Source organism: Cebidichthys violaceus, unplaced genomic scaffold, assembly GCF_023349555.1.
Source record: "Cebidichthys violaceus isolate CVI_PGR_0920_01 unplaced genomic scaffold, fCebVio1.0.p SCAF_17, whole genome shotgun sequence".
In the NCBI taxonomy this organism is placed as follows: Eukaryota; Metazoa; Chordata; class Actinopteri; order Perciformes; family Stichaeidae; genus Cebidichthys; species Cebidichthys violaceus.
In genome coordinates, this window is record NW_027176340.1 from 10,057,922 (window position 1) to 10,076,097 (window position 18,176).

Genomic DNA, 18,176 nt, shown 5'->3' on the forward strand with positions numbered 1-18,176 from the left:
CTTATCTGTAAATATAGATGTTTCGGGCAGAAAGAAAGACAAATCAACTACTCTGACAGGACATAGGAAGAGTTGGGTCTTAAACAATCAATCCTGCTGGATCTTAAAATGATGAGACTACTGTGGGAAAAAATATGCCATGACAGGCTGCTACATGCTATGCTAAGGATCATTGTCCATTTGGTGCTTGTTTGAAGAATTCTATGCTAACTTGCCAGTTATGGAGTTATGTACAGTAAGAAGGGGAAACAAATCAATCAAATAAAGGAAGTGGGTTGTAGATCTTTGACCACATATTATGATTGTTTCTCATATAAGCCTTTTCTGCTACCACAGTGACATCCACAGGAGGCCACAGGAAACAGCAAGGAGCCTATAATGAACAGAAGAATCACTAACTACTGTTACTACCAACACAAGCACTGAGTAAGTGTATTGAACATATATATATATATATGGGCATAAATGTGTGTGCATATGTACATACAGTATATATATATATATATATATATATATATATATATATATATATATATATATATATATATATATATATATATATATATATATATGTGTGTGTGTGTGTGTGTGTGTGTGTGTGTGTGTGTGTGTGTGTGTGTCAGTGACGTGCATGAGGACGTGCATGAGAATTTATAAATCTGACTCTTTCAGAGTCAGATTTACAAATATATGAACCCAATAGAGTAGCTTAAATCATCATTCAATTGGCAGCTTGCACATTGACTACTGGTTGTTTTTCATATTTCATATCTGCATTCTTTACAGACACATAGGTAAAGTACATTTTTGATTCCACCGGGAGCGTGTGCGCCGCGATCCGGCTGCACATAGTGTTTTATTTTGAAAAAATACCGGATGCTTTATCCCTTTTCGCTGTTTGACTTCCTGTCTGGGTCGATCTGCTCTGTGCATCTTGACGCGATAAACCCGGCCCCTGGGCTCTCGCACGCCCCTTTCATTGAGGCAGAGGTATTATTTGCCTCCCCCCTGTGCTTTTTCTCTGCGGTAGATTGAAGACTAAATATGTTCTACACAGACGTGAAATACATGACCTATTCTATGGAAAGAAAGGACATATAATAAAAGTGTCTACAAATAGTACAGTGTGTGCAGGAATGAGACAGCAAAAGGCACTCGCTCAACCCAGTTAGTGAGGGATTCACAATCTGAGGTGAGGCACAACTCGTCGCTGCCTCACCTCGCGTGTCTCCAATCTGTTTGCGCAAATTCAGCGATTTTGATTATAAAAATGCTTGAAATGATTGGAATCATACATAATTTACATTTATAGCACAGATCAGTAGGGAAATATTAATTTTTATTTTATTTTAGCATTATTTGTTTTTTACTTTTCATGATGTCAGGTGAGGCTCTGACTCCCCTGACCGCACCTCCCTAGTGTGTGTGTGTGTGTGTATAGTACTGTATATACACACACACACACACACACACATATAAATTATGTGAATATATGTATACATATATCTACATATATATATATATATATATATATATATATATATATATATATATATATATATATATATATACATATACAGTATATACACACACACAGACACGCATATATACATGAATAAACTCCACCTCCCAAAGCTGTAGATAGGCTACAGCTTCGTACTTTAAGTTCATTTTTGAATGCAGTACTTTCACTTATGATGGAGTATTTTTATATTGTGGTTTTTCCACTGTTAATGGTTACAGTATAATGACGGTGCTCTCTCCTGGAAGTACTGCATCGGTCGTCAGACAGGCGGAGCTCTCGGTCCATCTACTACCACAGCAGCAGCAGCAGCATGGCATCGTTATTTCTAAGGGTTTTTTTTCCCTCGTGGGATACAGACCGCTATTCTCAGACCCCCAGAGCCAGAGTCGAACAACCGTGGCCTTATAAAAAGGACTGAAAGCAGCGACGAGGACACACACTTCAAGGGGAAAGACCGAATGAACTGCACGCGCATTTGGATGTAGGTTTCTGTCGCGGAAAATCGCCACTTGCAGTAAGTAAAACAACAATACAACTTTATTTTATTTTTTTGCGTTGGTTTTACACAGATAACGTGTTGCTTTGGGAGAAACGCGCTGTCGAAGCGTCAGTTGGAATTTTAGTAACAGGTAACAGCACAGTTTTAATTCATGTTTTCATTTATTCATTCAAGTCATAGCCTAAAGGATTTCATGATGCCATTTTTGAAAGCAACATGAAAGTCCTTTAGACATTGGGAGATTATAGAAATGCTTGCAATGGAGTCATGGGTTTCCCTTCACACACCACTAATTCCTTGCCCCTTTGATGTGTAGGAGGCTGCAGTAAAATACCATCATATCCCTATTTATCTGATTTTGTTCTTTTTTAATGACAGAAAGTGGCATGGACTTTTGCAGATAGGATACATTTTGGGAGGCATGGACAAGTTTGTGAGGCACTTCTTTAAACTGACACAACCCAGTAAGTTTCTGACAAAGTGATACAAAAAAGAAAAATGTTTTTACATGTCTAAATAGTTGCAGTCAAACAGAGAAAATTAGTAAGATGCCCCCTCTCCCCAGTGTGAAATTCAGTTAGTTATTCTGTGTACATACAAGAGGCTGAATGAGGCAGCCTGGTGTGAGAAGCAAACCAAGTTGCCTTTAAAAAAAAACAAAAGAACTGGCAACTAACAGACAAAGAAAATGACACCATCTTGCCGGCCTGAGGAGCAGGCGCAGACCGATAAATGTGGAGTTTTGACAGAATATTTTTGGAGGCCATGCAGCCTCTCATCTATCAGCCCTCCACTCCTGAGCGTAACTAGCAGCCTAATCCTCGCTTCAGATGGAGCTGCTGCCTGCTGAAGTGACACATCCAAGTTGCCTAGGGGCTTCAACGCCAGCTCAGGAAGGAGCTTGGCCAGTGAACTTATTTGGCACCGTGGTAAATTTCACCTCATTTGACACTAGCTGGATACACTGGAACAGCCAAGTGCTTGGTGACACCATGACTGAAGTGGGACTTCATGTGATCCTGACCACCGTCCTGTCTGGTGTCCTGCTGGTGGCCGTGTTGGCACTGGTTTGCTTCTTTTGCTGCAGGTTGGCTGGCTCGCCGCCCCTGGGCGGACCTGGCGGCTTTTAACTAGTCATCTGGAGAAAGGTAAAAACAACTGTCTCCAGGCATGGTCTTTTTGGATTAATACTGTGCCTTGAGATTATATCCATTGATGCAATGGTTTTATTTTGGTTCAGAACTTCTTGTTGCTTAAATCAGTATATGCCAGCTAGCAGTGAGAGTTAACTTTTGGATGTGTTGACGAGGGGATCTCTCAGAGTTTGGAATTTTAATATTTTTCATATGGTATAGTTGCTTATAGTGTGTAGTAGGCTAGGCTACAATAATAGAAGCTTGGTGGGACACACAATTAGTAAAATAGCAGGTGATTTAGATGTTTGCACCCATCTTTGTCAATACTAAATCAAATAACAATCAGAAGCCTTCTGTCGGAATTGCACAGGTGAAAGATTTATTGGGCTAAAAATATTTTGAGTTTTTTTCTCCTTACTGACGGACGTGTCCAGTCAATCATCCGCTGTTAATCGGCTTTGTTATGGCCCTTAAACCTCTCGGTGCGATGGAGCTCAATCCCATTAAAGTGACCTTGACTATGAGCACAAGGAAGAAAGGAGGAGGGTGTGAATAATCACAAATGAAAGGCTGACTGGCCAGGACCCATAAGGGCCTCCTGTTGAGACTACTTACATTCGCAGCAAGGCCTCCAGCTTAACTTTACCAAGCTCTCCTTGTGCTTCTGCGGCAAAGCCTGATGGACCCGACACTTTTACAACACACACACACAAACATCTTCCCCCAACATGATGACTCGAAAACAGACCGACCACTGGCATTCTCCAGCCTTAATTTGCTGTTTCTTTATTTAGAAAGCCTATGAGAGAGAAGGTGAATAAGGTAATACTACTAATGTCTGTTAAGTTCCCACTAACTAATACTCCAGTGGAGTTGCCAGTTCAATATCTACTGTATATTGGTCACATACAGAGAATTTTAAGCCATACAGCGTAGCCGAAAGGTGTGTCTTTCCCTGGAAATGTACTCATCTGAGTAAGTACACATTAAACTGGTCAGTGTGTCACAAGATGACACAGACTTAATAACCAGTGTGTGTTCTTCTTCTCTCTCCAGCTGTGAGGCGACGGCAGACAGGCATCTTCCGAGTCTCAAAGTGGCACATTTAACTCTGTCTGGAGCAACGCGTCAGCTGCACTGGGACGACAACATGAAGGTGACAGCGCTGCTCATCGTTTGCTCCTGTCTGATTTCGGGGAGTTTCGGGAAGCCGCAATTCCCTGGTAAGTTACTGCGTCGTTAGTCAGCAACAACAAGATGTCTGTCAGCTGTCTGTAATGTGTCAGGAGATGTTCAGCACACATGGGGGTTTCAGGGTTGTGAGGGGGAATGTTTGGCTCCTTTTTGGAGGAAGTTTACATATCAAAATACATTTCCTGTTTGTGGTTATTTTTAAACACTGGATATTTTTGCTGCTGAGGTGATGCCAAGAAAATAACAGGCATTTATTGTTTAAGAACATTTTTCTCAAAAAAAGGATCACCCTGCTGCTCTTTAGGAGATAGTTGTGTATTTGTCGTCACATTTTATAAGAAGAGGTGAACAAAGTCAAATATGTAGAATACGTGACATTGTATGTCACTCTTAGATGATTTGACTGATTTGGTGAGAATTAAAGCTGCAATGATTACACAATGAGTCGATCGACAGAAAAGTAAGTTGATAGTCAAAGTATCATTTACATTACATTACGGTCATTTAGCAGACACTTTTATCCAAAGCGACTTACAATTCAATATCTATCTATACACCGCAGATGCAGCTACGGGAGCAATTTTGGGGTTAAGTGTCTTGCTCAAGGACACATTGACATGAGACTAGTAGAGCAGGAGCCGGGGATTGAACCGCCAACCATCTGATTGAAAGGCGGCCCTGCTCTCCACTTAGCCACAGTCACCCAGTTTGTCCTTTTTAAGAAAAAATGCCTACAAATTAGCTGGTTTAAGCTTTCAATTGTGAGGATCTGATCATGTTCCTTGTCATACATGATATTAAACAGAATATTTGGGGTTTTTGGACTGTTAGTCCCATAAAACGAGACATATGAAGACACTTTAGAACAAAGGAAAGCCTTTGGGCTTATTTCAGGCACAAACCCCCCGAGCCCACAATGTAGTTTAAATGCCTTTATTAGTTTACTGTAGGACATATCAATTAAAAAGTCACAAGAGGAGAACCCCGACTGGCTTCGACCCACACTAGGTGCTCCTAAGGACGAGCCTGGAAGAGTCAACATGAGTGTCATGGTTCCTTTTAAAGCCAACAAATGACCAGGAGGCTAAATTACACCAGCATATCACAACATAAATATGCCTTATGTAGGCTTGAAAAAGAAGTTCAAAGTCACAGTGATGATTACAGTCATAACAATGAAATCAATACTACAATAACATCAACAACAATGGAGGGACTAAGCTTGTTTACAAAAAAAGCCAGATTAAGACCTGGATACACAATAGCATCAAGTTTAAAAATCCAGCATGTCCCTCTCTGAAGTAACTTTGTGGTTGCCACCTCTGATGGACTGCACCACAAACTTTTCACTTTAAAGATTAACAATTATGGAAATGGCGTGCCATTTGGCAATCTTGTTGGTTCTCATGAAGCCCTCATCTTGGGCTGAAGGAAATTATAACGAGCGTTTTTCACTCTCTGACTTTCTATCCGAAGCTAACCAGACTTGTGTCTTTCTAATACACAGAACAAGAGAAGGATCCCAAGTTTTGGAATACGTGGGCCCAGCGGACTCTGAAGAACGCTCTGACGCTGCAAAATCTCAACATAAACAAAGCGAAGAATCTCATCCTCTTCCTCGGAGATGGTAAGCCACAAAATCGTTATGTTTACGTCCTAATTAATGGCGAGACTGTGAAATTTCTTCAAATGCTGTGTAAATCCACTTAAAAGGTGCAAGGTTACCTTAGTGCAGAAGGATTTGAATTGCAGTAAGGTCATTAGGACACAATTTTCCCGTCTGTCATTTATAATGGATAAGATTAATTATGGAGCTGTGCCAACAGTTTTATTGAAGCTGAAATGATGATACAGAGGATCTCATAATCCATCAGCAAATTAATGAGATTTTTCAAATTTCTTCTAACATGCAGGGTGAATGAATAGCAGCAAACAAAACAACTGTGCTGCCACCAGATCACTGGGCTTCTGTTTGTGCTGGGCCACTCATTGGTCACACAAAAACTTTTTATCCTCCATCTGGTCTCTGTCTCTCTCTCTCTGTTCAGACTATAGGCACAACATGACATTCTTGCACACTGCTGCACATCCGAGTGGAGTGGTGGGGTTGTGACAGAGTAGTTACAAAATAACAGGCACCATCTTCTTACAACTTAAAAAAAAAAAAGCAGGGAGTGATTATATAACTGGAAAATGTTTCCCGGACATTGTCTTCCTTTAGCCGGGAAAATCACAGGAATTGTGACTCAAATGCACAAACTGTGTCCTTTGTGTACCTCTGAGAGCCTCAGGCTTTTGTGGAACGGAGTCGACTTCAACTTTATTTTCAGTGATCACACTAGACATGGGGCCAATGGTAACACAATTCGTTTTTCAGCTTATATACAATAGAAGAAAGGTGTGGCTTATCGCAGGACAAGATCAGGACCTACCAATGAGTATGTTAAACAGTTTCTTATATTTTCCTGTGATTATCTTTAATTCCAGGAAAGAAAAGAAATCCTGAAACGTTAACTACAGATGTTTATTTCTTTCTGTGGCCTAATAAGTATCTGTTTTGTATATCTCTGTTTTTGAAGTGATTCATATCCAAGAATGTGTTTTGCCTAACAGCAGCTGCCTTGTTCTAAGATGTCAAAGAAAGCAACAATTTTTCATGTGTTGCGTACTGAGCACATTAGTGGATGAAAAGTGTTTCTCATGTGCAGGTGCTTTGTTTCCCGTCCTGAGGGATAACTAATGCAATCCTAATGGTGTTTAGGGATGGGCGTTCCCACGGTGACTGCTGCTCGAATACTGAAGGGTCAGCTGAACGGACAGAGTGGAGAAGAGACGCAGCTGGAGATGGACAAGTTCCCCTTTGTGTCTTTGGCTAAGGTCTGACTTGGTCATTATTATATATGTACAACATGGCCCAATGTATTGATCTTGCTGTGGCCATTAATGGCTTCCTGACAAGGCCTGTGACCGTAAACAAGGTCATTCAGTGTGTCACGTCACACTGGTCTGTATTATGTTATAGATTTGATAAAAGGACTATTAGAGTAAATTGATTATTTACACCTCAGGAATCATTAGCAAATACTGTCTTTAAATGAACCAGTTAACCTATCAGTCCAGTGATGGTCTTTATTTTTCTTCTCTATTCGCACAAAAAGACCAAAAACAACAATTAACTGGTCCGACTAACAAGTGTTGTCTTTGCAGCCAAAGCCAGAAATCATTTATAGACCTCCATTGTTGTCCAAAAACTATTTAAAACACACACATGCAACTAATGCCAGCTCTAGCATGAAGTGGAAATATAAAAATATGTGTCCTTAATAGTATTTACTGCTTCTATTTTAGTTAATAGTCTAATTAAAAAGGCAGCATCCAGTTAGTCCCATCGGGTTACAAATACAATTGTAGAAAAAGACCTCCTCTGTGAATACTATGGAAAAAACAATCTGGCCTCTGAAATGAACTGAGAACTTCCAGGAATAATATGGTTGACAAACCAAATCTATTTGGATAATCCACAGGAAAACAGTGTTTGGAGATTTGCTTTAAGTAAAAATGTTGGACACAATACAAATGATCTTAATGTAAGAACAATGTGTGGGAAAGCTCATAGAAGAAAGATTTGAATAGGCCTAATTAATGAGGGTACCTGCTGTGCGTAACATGTGCATCTAACACTGTTCCTGCTGATATTCAACTGAAAGAGAACTTAACACATTCTACGAACAGCTGCAACATTGAGTTGTAATAAAAATAAAAAAGCAAGTAAACAAAGGCTCTGCTCAAAATCCCATACTGACACACTATTTATACTAAATGTGACATAAAACTTGCTTCTCTATAAACAATCCTGTTCGATATTTGAATTCTGACAATGGCGTCTCTGCAGACATACAACACTAACGCTCAGGTGCCAGACAGCGCCGGCACCGCCACAGCTTACCTCTGCGGGGTCAAGGCCAACGAGGGCACGGTGGGCGTGAATGCAGCTGCTGTCCGAGCCCAATGTAACACCACAAAGGGCAATGAAGTCACCTCCATCCTCAAATGGGCTAAGGAAGCAGGTAGAGTGAGATGAAATAAAACGTAACACAGACGTTTCTCTGTTTACAGGGACTGGGATGCTGAATTGTAATTTTTGTAATCAATTATCATATGTTTCATGTCCAAGGAAAACCTAAATGGGGTTGTAGTTGAATGTAGCGTTAATGGAAAGTGGGAATACTCCCCGGGGCGACTTGATTGCTCAAAGTCAAGACTTTGAAGTGCTCTTGAAAGTGATGCTCTTAATACATGTTTTTCCACTCTGCTCAATCCCTTTGAACCAAAGTTATTCTCAGAGTTGACATCAACCTAACCCAAAAAGTTATTTACGGATGTATCCTCATTTAAAATTACAAGAGATACTTTTTGAACCAAACATTTTTTTTTGAAAATCTCTATCTGGCCACCCTTGGGATGAAGTTTCGTCAATTTTTATTTTTTTTTTACTTCCCTGATGTGTCTGCATCCTTGATTAAAACCATTTGCACATGGGTCTACAAGTGGCTTTAATATCATTAATCAGTTCAGTGCTGAGTCCATAAAGTCAGAACACAACATAGAGCCAAATCTCATGAAAAAAGTGTCCCAAAGAAGGACATCTGGTTTTTACCCTTCAAGGATACATCACGGTGTTATGCAATCTGCTTCTTGTGTAACACAACACAAGACAAAACGCACCACAAAGAAGGAAAGGACTGAGTTCCATGGATTTTCAGAGGGAGGTGGTGGGGACAAGTTAGAAGTGGGTGAGGGTCAGGGTATGTGTGGGTTCACGGGTCACAGATAATAAAAAATCCAATTATTCCTCGGAGAAACACGGCAGGCAGCAGCTGACCTCCTGCGCAGAGCAAATAGAAATGTGAAAAGTTATTTCCATCATTTTACAAGACTTTTCTCTGCTGGTTTTGCCTTTAAAGTTGTGCTTTTTACATCCAGAAGATTGATTAAAAAACTCTGACTGTTGTCTGTGCATATGCACCAAACAACAGTTCAGAGTATTCGGCCTTCTTAGAGACTCTGACTGGAGTCCTGTATGGGGCTCCAGTGGGGGACTCCATAGTTCTGCTGGGGGATTTCAACGCGCACGTGAGCAACGATGGGGATACCTGGAGAGGCGTGATTGGGAGGAACGGCCTCCCTGATCTAAATCCGAGCGGTCGTTTGTTGTTGGACTTCTGTGCTAGTCATGGATTGTCCATAACGAACACCATGTTCGAGCATAAGGATGTTCATAAGTGTACGTGGTACCAGAGCACCCTAGGCCGAAGGTCGATGATCGATTTTGTTATCGTATCATCGGATCTGAGGCTGTATGTTTTGGACACTCGGGTGAAGAGAGGGGCGGAGCTGTCAACTGATCACCATCTGGTTGTGAGTTGGGTCAGAGGGTGGGGGAAAACTCTGGACAGACCTGGTAAGCCCAAACGGGTAGTGCGGGCAAACTGGGAACGTCTGGAGGAGGCCCCTGTCTGGGAGATCTTCAACTCACACCTCCGGCGGAGCTTTTCTAGCATCCCTGTGGAGGTTGGGGGCATCGAACAGGAATGGACGATGTTCAAAGCTTCTATTGCCAAAGCTACGGCGGTGAGTTGTAGTCTCAAGGTCTTAGGTGCCTCAAGGGGCGGTAACCCTCGAACACCGTGGACACCGGTGGTCAGGGAAGCTGTCCGACTGAAGAAAGAGGCCTTCCGGGATATGTTATCCCGGAGGACTCCTGAGGCAGTTGCAAGGTATCGACAGACCCGAAGGGCTACAGCCGCTGCCGTGAAGGAGGCAAAGCAGCGGGTGTGGGAGGAGTTCGGAGTAGCCATGGAGAAGGACTTTCGGTCGGCACCAAGGTGTTTCTGGAAAACCATCCGGAACCTCAGGAGGGGGAAATGGGGAAACATCCAAGCTGTATACAGTAAGGATGGGACTCTGTTGACTTCAACTGAGGGGGTAATCGGGCGGTGGAAGGAGCACTTTGAGGAACTCCTGAATCCGACTAATGCGCCCTCTATGGTAGAGGCAGAGCTGGAGGCTGATGGGGGAGCATCATCAATTTCCCTGGTGGAAGTCACTGAGGTAGTCAAACAACTCCACAGCGGCAAAGCCCCAGGGATTGATGAGATCCGTCCAGAAATGCTGAAGGCACTGGGTGTGGAGGGGCTGTCTTGGATGACACGTCTCTTCAACATTGTGTAGAGGTCTGGGACGGTGCCTAGGGAGTGGCAGACCGGGGTGCTGGTTCCCCTGTTCAAAAAGGGGGACCAGAGGGTGTGTGCCAATTACCGCGGTATCACACTACTCAGCCTCCCTGATAAAGTCTACTCCAAGGTGCTGGAAAGGAGGGTTCGGCCGATAGTCGAACCTCGGATTGAAGAGGAACAATGCGGATTCCGTCCTGGCCGTGGAACAACGGACCAGGTCTTCATTCTCGCAATGATCCTGGAGGGGGCTTGGGAATACGCCCATTCGGTCTACATGTGTTTTGTGGACCAGGAGAAGGCGTATGACCGGGTCCCCCGGGAGATACTGTGGGAGGTGCTGCGGGAGTATGGGATGAGGGGGCCACTTTTGGGGGCCATCCAATCCCTGTACGCCCAAAGTGAGAGCTGTGTCCGGGTTCTCGGCAGTAAGTCGGACTCGTTTCCGGTGAGGGTTGGCCTCCGCCAGGGCTGCGCTTTGTCACCAATCCTGTTTGTGGCATTCATGGACAGGATATCGAGGCGTAGTCGTGGGGAGGAGTGTTTACAGTTCAGTGGGCTGAGGATTGCATCGCTGCTGTTTGCAGATGTTGTGGTCCTGATGTCTTCACCGGGCTGTGACCTCCAGCACTCACTGGATCGGTTCGCAGCCGAGTGTGAAGCGGTTGGGATGAGGATCAGCACCTCTAAATCTGAGGCCATGGTTCTCAGCAGGAAACCGGTGGATTGCCCACTCCGGGTAGGGAATGAGTCCTTACCCCAAGTGAAGGAGTTCAAGTACCTTGGGGTCTTGTTCGCGAGTGAGGGAACAATGGAACGTGAGATTGGCCGGAGAATCGGAGCAGCTGGGGCGGTATTGCAGTCGCTCTACCGCACCGTTGTGACGAAAAGAGAGCTGAACCGCAAGGCAAAGCTCTTTATCTACCGGGCAATCTTTGTTCCTACCCTCACCTATGGTCATGTGGACTGGGTCATGACCGAAAGAATTAGATCGCGGGTACAAGCGGCTGAAATGGGTTTCCTCAGGAGGGTGGCTGGCATCTCCCTTAGAGATAGGGTGAGAAGTTCGGTCATCCGTGAGGGACTCGGAGTAGAGCCGCTGCTCCTTTGCGTGGAAAAGAGCCAGTTGAGGTGGTTCGGGCATCTGGTAAGGATGAGCTGACTGATGTGGCTCGGGAAAGGGAAGTTTGGGGTCCCCTGCTGGAGCTGTTGCCCCCGCGACCCGATCCCGGATAAGCGGTTGAAGATGAGAGATGAGGTGAGAAGATTGATTATCTGAAAAAAGGTTTTGTTATGCCTTCAGTAAAGGTTCATTGATCATTGGTGGGCATTACTGTTAAAATTTTTTATTCAGGCTAGGTTTGAGCAAAAGCAACATTTTCTTGTGGGACTATGCAATCAAATTGCAATGTAAAATATGGTATTTGGTCTGAAACTTTCTGAGATGTTTTTCATGTGATTTACAATTGCTTTCACATGGACAAAGGATAGGTTTTGAACTATTTTAACACAGTTTTCACATGACCATAAGTCCATTAAAATAGTTATTGGTTGCGACACCATGCTGGCTGTGGAACGATCCTTTCTCTTAGAGATAGGGGACAAAACCAACACTCCTTGTTCCATGCAACAAAGCATTTCAGTTTCAACCAAAGCTTACATGAAGCTTCAGCACTCCGACTTAGCAAATCCGATTAGTATTTTACAAAGTTACAGTAATTTTAGAACAAAATTCCCTTTTTGGGTTACTCTTTCTCCACTGCAGGTCAGCGAGGAAACACTGCTCAAGGAAGCACAAAAAGGGAATCCATGTCTGAACATGTTCTTTGATAAATAAAAATGCTCAGCCCTCATTCAAACAGCTGCCTGTGTGTGCATGTGTGTGTATCCCCTTCAGGCAAATCAGTGGGAATAGTGACGACGACCCGAGTCAACCATGCCACGCCCAGTGCTGCGTACGCCCACTGCGTGGACAGAGACTGGTACTCCGACAGTGACTTGCCAGCTGAAGCGCTGAAGGATGGCTGCAAAGATATCGCCAGACAACTCTTTGAAAACATTCCCAACATTGATGTGAGTCAAAAGTATTAATCAATTTCAATACACAACTTATTATCAAGTGTCACTAGAAAAAACCCTCAGAGTTTCAAGTGATGTCTTTTATTTATTTGAATGGCACTTTCTTATGTTTTGTCACCTGAAAGAGTACCAACATTGGACTCATCAAATAGTGTAACCAGTTTCTGGAGTTAAACATTACATCAAAATAAAAAAGTTTATGCTCCAGCAACCTCAGACAAACTTAGAGTTAATTATATGTTAATCCTAAAAGCCTTATCTCTAAGTACTGTTTGACAATATGAACAATAAAGCATTAATCTAACCACATATGTCCTACTAACAAGCATTCATACTTAAAATACTAGGACTGACTTTAGCTTTAGCTCCAGTCTTTAGCATGATATCATGTATTTAGCCATAAAGTGCATATTTAAGACCCCTTTACAGGGTTGTTGTTTAAACAAATCTGCTTGAAACATTCAACTTTAAGCTGGAAACCTTGTTTTCAACCTTGCATAATCAATTTGATTAATTAGCTAGCTACAGCTGATGAAATTAATTGAAATGATTGCAACTTCTTATTCTGTTCTTGCGACTTTCCAGGTGATTCTGGGTGGGGGGAGGAAGTATATGTTCCCCAAAAACCAATCGGATGTAGAGTACCCCAGCATTGCGAAGCACAGTGGCACACGAAAAGACGGAAGAAACCTGGTGCAGGAGTGGATTGACAAAATGAAGGATAAAGTGCGTTTCTCCTCTTTCCTCTCTTTGCTCCTCTTTGTTTCTTGGCTCCCTCTTTTTTCTTCCCAATTATATTTTCATATTTAGGAGTTCAAAATGACTCACATTGTTGCTGTGCTATACATTTGTGTCTTTGTGCAGAAAGGTCATTATGTATGGAACAAGAAGCAGCTGTTATCACTGAACCCTAATAGTGTGGATTACTTATTGGGTGAGTTTCCAGTCTCAGTAATTATGAAACTCTCATTGAAGTGTAAATGAAGAGCCATACGTGTATGCATTTGCTGTAGGCTTATTTTCTGCGTTTCATATCCTATTTCTCCTTGAACCGTGCCTTCTGTTATTCCAGGTCTCTTTGAACCTATGGATTTGCCGTACGACTTGGAGAGAAACAGTGAGACTGATCCCTCGCTGACAGAGATGGTGAATGTGGCCATCAAGATCCTTAGGAAGAACCCCAATGGATTTTACCTGCTTGTCGAAGGTAAGTTTGTGGTGAAATTGGAAGGTCATCTTTTGGCGTCGGGCCGTTTTGACAAAGATCTGTCAGCCTCATCTCCTGACTAAGTCAAGTTTTAGTTTCTGTTGGAGACATTGCAGATTTCTATAGTTAAATATCCCTTAAGGATAACGGTGGATTGCGCCCAACGTTGAGGAGTGAGTCAACTAAGGGAGTTAAAGTGTCTTGTCTTGTTCACCAGTGAGGGTAAAATGGACCAGGAAGTAAACAGGCGGTACGGTACGAAATAAGCTGCCTTGAGGTGGCTGGGCTTAAGGATAGGGTGAGGAGCTCTTGCTACTTTGTGTCAGCTGAGGTGGCATCTGATCAGGATGCACTCATGGACGCCTCTCTTTAGAGGTTTTCTGGGCACATCCAACTGGTAAGAGGCCCAGGGCTAGACCCAGAACACCGCTGGAGAGATTTGATATCTTGTCTTGCCTGGGACCACTTTGGAGTCCCCCAGGAAGAGCTGGAAAAATGTTGCTGGGGAGAGGGACCACTGGAAAGCCTGCAATCCGGCCCCAGATATGCAGAAGATAATGGATCGATGGTATTTATAGCTAAATTTACACAAGAAAATGTCCTTCAAACCTTTAAATTACTTTTATAAGGAGCATGTTTACAACAGCTTGAACCATTTTCTTCCGTTTAAATAGTCGTAATTTACCCATAATATTCATCTCATCTCTCATCTCATCTTCGACCGCTTATCCGGGATCGGGTCGCGGGGGCAACAGCTCCAGCAGGGAACCCCAAACTTCCCTTTCCCGGGCCAGATAATATTGTATGTGAAAAATTAAAAACTGTCAAGAAGTAGGCAGCTTTGTAAACATACACTAGCAGGGTGGCCCGTCGTCCTTCAGCCAGAGAGTTATTGTTTGTTTAAAAGCAACTATTTCCCAAGTCTTTTACTTTGCTGCCAACTTCCCTTCACTCAATTATCTCTTGAAGGAAACACATTTTGCCGCAGTTAACATAAAATAAATACAAAAAAGCCACAACATATCAAAGGAAAAGCAGACAAGGACTCAGAGGAAGGGACAACACTGATATGTTATACAGCAATTATCAACCATGAAAATTGAGAAACATTATAGTTTATGGTTTAAAATATTTCTGTTGCTGGTTATTCTAGGCAGTTTATGTAGGAGAAGAGAAAACATGAGACATTCGCACAAAAGGTCTGTATTGGCCTTGACATAATGATATCATTATCATTGACATTGGAACAAGTACTGAGAAATCTGGGAATGTTCAATGTCAGAACAATATGAGATACAAAAGGCACAGGAAGGATTGTGGTTTTGATAACTATGTGCATGAAGCATAATTACAGTCAAACACTGTTCAGCCAGACTGAGCGAGAAAAAAGGGGTCAGTATGTATCAAACAGAGTGGTTGTCGGATCGTTGAATACCGTCTGAAAGAAGGCCCTCACACCTTTTCGACGGAAAAATAGTGGAGCCATTAAAAAAACGACAGTCTGACAAGAATGCCCCATTCACGCAGCGGCCCGTCAGGTTTATGGAGGGGAGACAGTAAGCACAGTTTGAACTTCCCTCTCAAGCTGTTTTATTTTTAATTCTTCACACAAATACTTTGGCACCAGATCCAGTATTGCCTTTTTAGAAAGACTTTCTGAGTGATCGAACAGCTTCAGCCGTTGTCGCACGACATGTCCTACAAACTACTTTGTTTAAAGAATAGCCCAACATTAAAGACCCAGTGAAACAGGACTTCGGGCATCTTTAGTGGCTGTAATGTGACATTTTAACAATACTATTCAAACCGAATATGTAGCCAGTAGTATAGTTATAAAAAGGATTTAAATCAAATCCTCAATGTTGTTATGCAATATGGAGCTGTAGGACTGTTTACCTCCACCCACCCCTCTTACCTGTGTCGTTAAATCAAAAAGAAGACAATAAAGGTAAAATAATGAATTAGATTGCAGCCACATTCTTTGGAAATGTAAGTTTTTGTACGCTGAAATCCAAACACGCACCACTTACTATGATAGGTGGGGTTAGCTAGTTGCCCCACATCAAATTTGACTGGATACATCAATGTTACCTCAAGAGATAAATGAACAATTAACACAGAAACACTGGATTAAAAATTTCACTGTGTTTTTAACAGCTAACTGGAAATATTTGTCCCTCTGTCAGGAGGACGTATTGATCATGGACATCACGAGGGAAAGGCCAACCAGGCACTTCATGAAGCTGTGGAAATGGACAGAGCCATCGGTCTGGCAGACCTCCTGACCAGTGTCCATGACACACTGACAATAGTTACTGCTGATCATTCTCATGTGTTCAACTTCGGAGGCTACACAGTCAGAGGAAACACAATATTTGGTACATAATGTTGTGCATTCAGTACTGTGTGTATCGTTGTCGTACCACATGTTCAGTGCTGTAAGTTACATTTTCAGGTCTGATGATGGGGCTCAATGCATCCACAGGTCTGGCCCCAATGCTAAGTGATGTTGACCAGAAGCCCTTCACCTCCATCATATATGGGAACGGACCAGGTTACAAACTTGTTAACGGCGCGAGGGAGAATGTCTCCACTGTTGACTACCGTGAGTAATATCAATAAGGACAGATTACCATAACTAAACTTCATTGACTTTCAAAAATAATTGTTTTTTTATGATTCTCCAAAAATAACTTTACAATGGTAGATATTGTAATATCACATGTTATTTTAGTCATACAAGGATTAATCTATTGCAGAGGAGGAGACATTTCTACATTTTTACATTTATACAGTTTTAGTAAACATGACTTAGTAAGGGGATTGCTCTGTCTTGACATGAAATGACTTGTAAAATGAGTTACTAGGTAATCTCAGATTAATGCTGTATAACTAAAATGAAAAGGTGCCCTCTGGAGTTTTCTTATCAATCAACAAAATTTATATTTACGTTCAGTGTTACTCACCAAAATGTATTTTTGCCTATGTTTTCTGGAGTTCTAACAAATGTGTTGAATGCATTTCCTTCCACAGACATTTGAAAATCCAACTTTTTTTTTACATCCATTTTCACTATTGGTCTTCTTCTTTCATGCTTTGTTGCACAGCCATGTGCATTACTTGGCTAGTTACCGCCACCTGTAGATCATTAAAATTGTGTGAAACCATTGGCAGGACTGTGTATCACATCACCTCCACAGGGAACTGTTAACTTCGGGGTGGACTTTTTCCCTCTATGCTTCAGGAATTAAAAACAACAACCTTTTCTCTTTGCCCCTGCCTCTCAGAGGACAGCAACTACCAGGCCCAGGCAGCTGTACCTCTGAGCATGGAAACTCATGGAGGAGAAGATGTGGCTGTGTTTGCTAAAGGTCCCCTGGCTCACCTGCTGCATGGGGTCCACGAGCAGAACTACATCCCCCACGTGATGGCATACGCAGCCTGTATTGGCCAGAACAGGGAACACTGTTTCTCACGCAGCGGGTCTGCCGGTTTACACCCTGTCCTCTCCAGCATGGCAGCCCTTCTCACAGTCACCCGAATTCTGTGCTGACCTCCCCCTGATAGTCCTCAACCTATTAATAACACCACATACATTTTAAGATTTCAATTTGTTTTTGTTTTTTTTAATTTTCTAATTGTACTCTAAGCTATTTTGATCATAGGACCACTGTTTCTGTTTTTGTTATAAAAATGACTTGAGAAAAGCATAGGGATATCGGTTTTAGGCAGTTCAGGCAAATATGTAAAATGATAAAAAAATAATTGATCCCCCTTGATGCACTGAAATGAAAAGTGGTGTTACAGAGATCACCACAAAATCAGAGATCTCAGTTGTGATTTGTCTATTGAATAGATTGTTTTTGTTAAGGGTTTTAGGACTCATTAAGTCTCCTTGTAAAATGTAAACCCTTTAGGTTAGATTGAATTTGCAAATGTTTGAATATGTTTAATATTTTAAATGTGCAGATAACATAATCTACCTCATAAACTTGCAAAAGATCTCTCATGTAATTGTGGTGCGTTCAGAAGGGCACATTTCGATGGGCAAAATTTATGCCGGAACCAGAGGCAAAAGTAAAAGGAATAGATTTCTTGTCATACATCTTGTGCATACAGAAAAAGCCCACCTACCATTGTTGTGTCCAATAACAGAAGTTGTAAAACCTCTTAACCAATAAATGAAATCTGATCATCTTTTGTCAGTTTTATTGCAACATTATTGGTTTTAAACTTCTCCTAAACATTGTTCAACTCCTAAAGTCTAGTTTGTTTAATATTAGTGTGAACACTCTACCAGGGT

General features: G+C 42.1%; 1 protein-coding gene across 2 annotated transcripts; it reads left to right on the top strand.

The window, feature by feature from the left end:
- Window positions 1-1,892: 1,892 nt before the first annotated feature.
- alpl (alkaline phosphatase, biomineralization associated) lies at window positions 1,893-18,070 on the top strand. Of its 2 annotated transcripts, XM_068712562.1 has the most exons (13): window positions 1,893-2,039; window positions 2,403-2,488; window positions 4,217-4,383; window positions 5,862-5,981; window positions 7,116-7,231; window positions 8,247-8,421; window positions 12,485-12,660; window positions 13,252-13,392; window positions 13,531-13,600; window positions 13,739-13,873; window positions 16,060-16,251; window positions 16,359-16,478; window positions 17,161-18,070. In XM_068712562.1, the coding sequence occupies exons 3-13, from the start codon at window positions 4,311-4,313 to the stop codon at window positions 17,424-17,426; spliced, it is 1,584 nt and encodes a 527-aa protein (XP_068568663.1). In that variant the 5' UTR covers window positions 1,893-2,039; window positions 2,403-2,488; window positions 4,217-4,310; the 3' UTR covers window positions 17,427-18,070. The 2 variants fall into 2 exon arrangements, with proteins under 2 accessions (XP_068568663.1, XP_068568662.1); XM_068712561.1 differs by lacking the exon at window positions 2,403-2,488.
- Window positions 18,071-18,176: the final 106 nt, after the last annotated feature.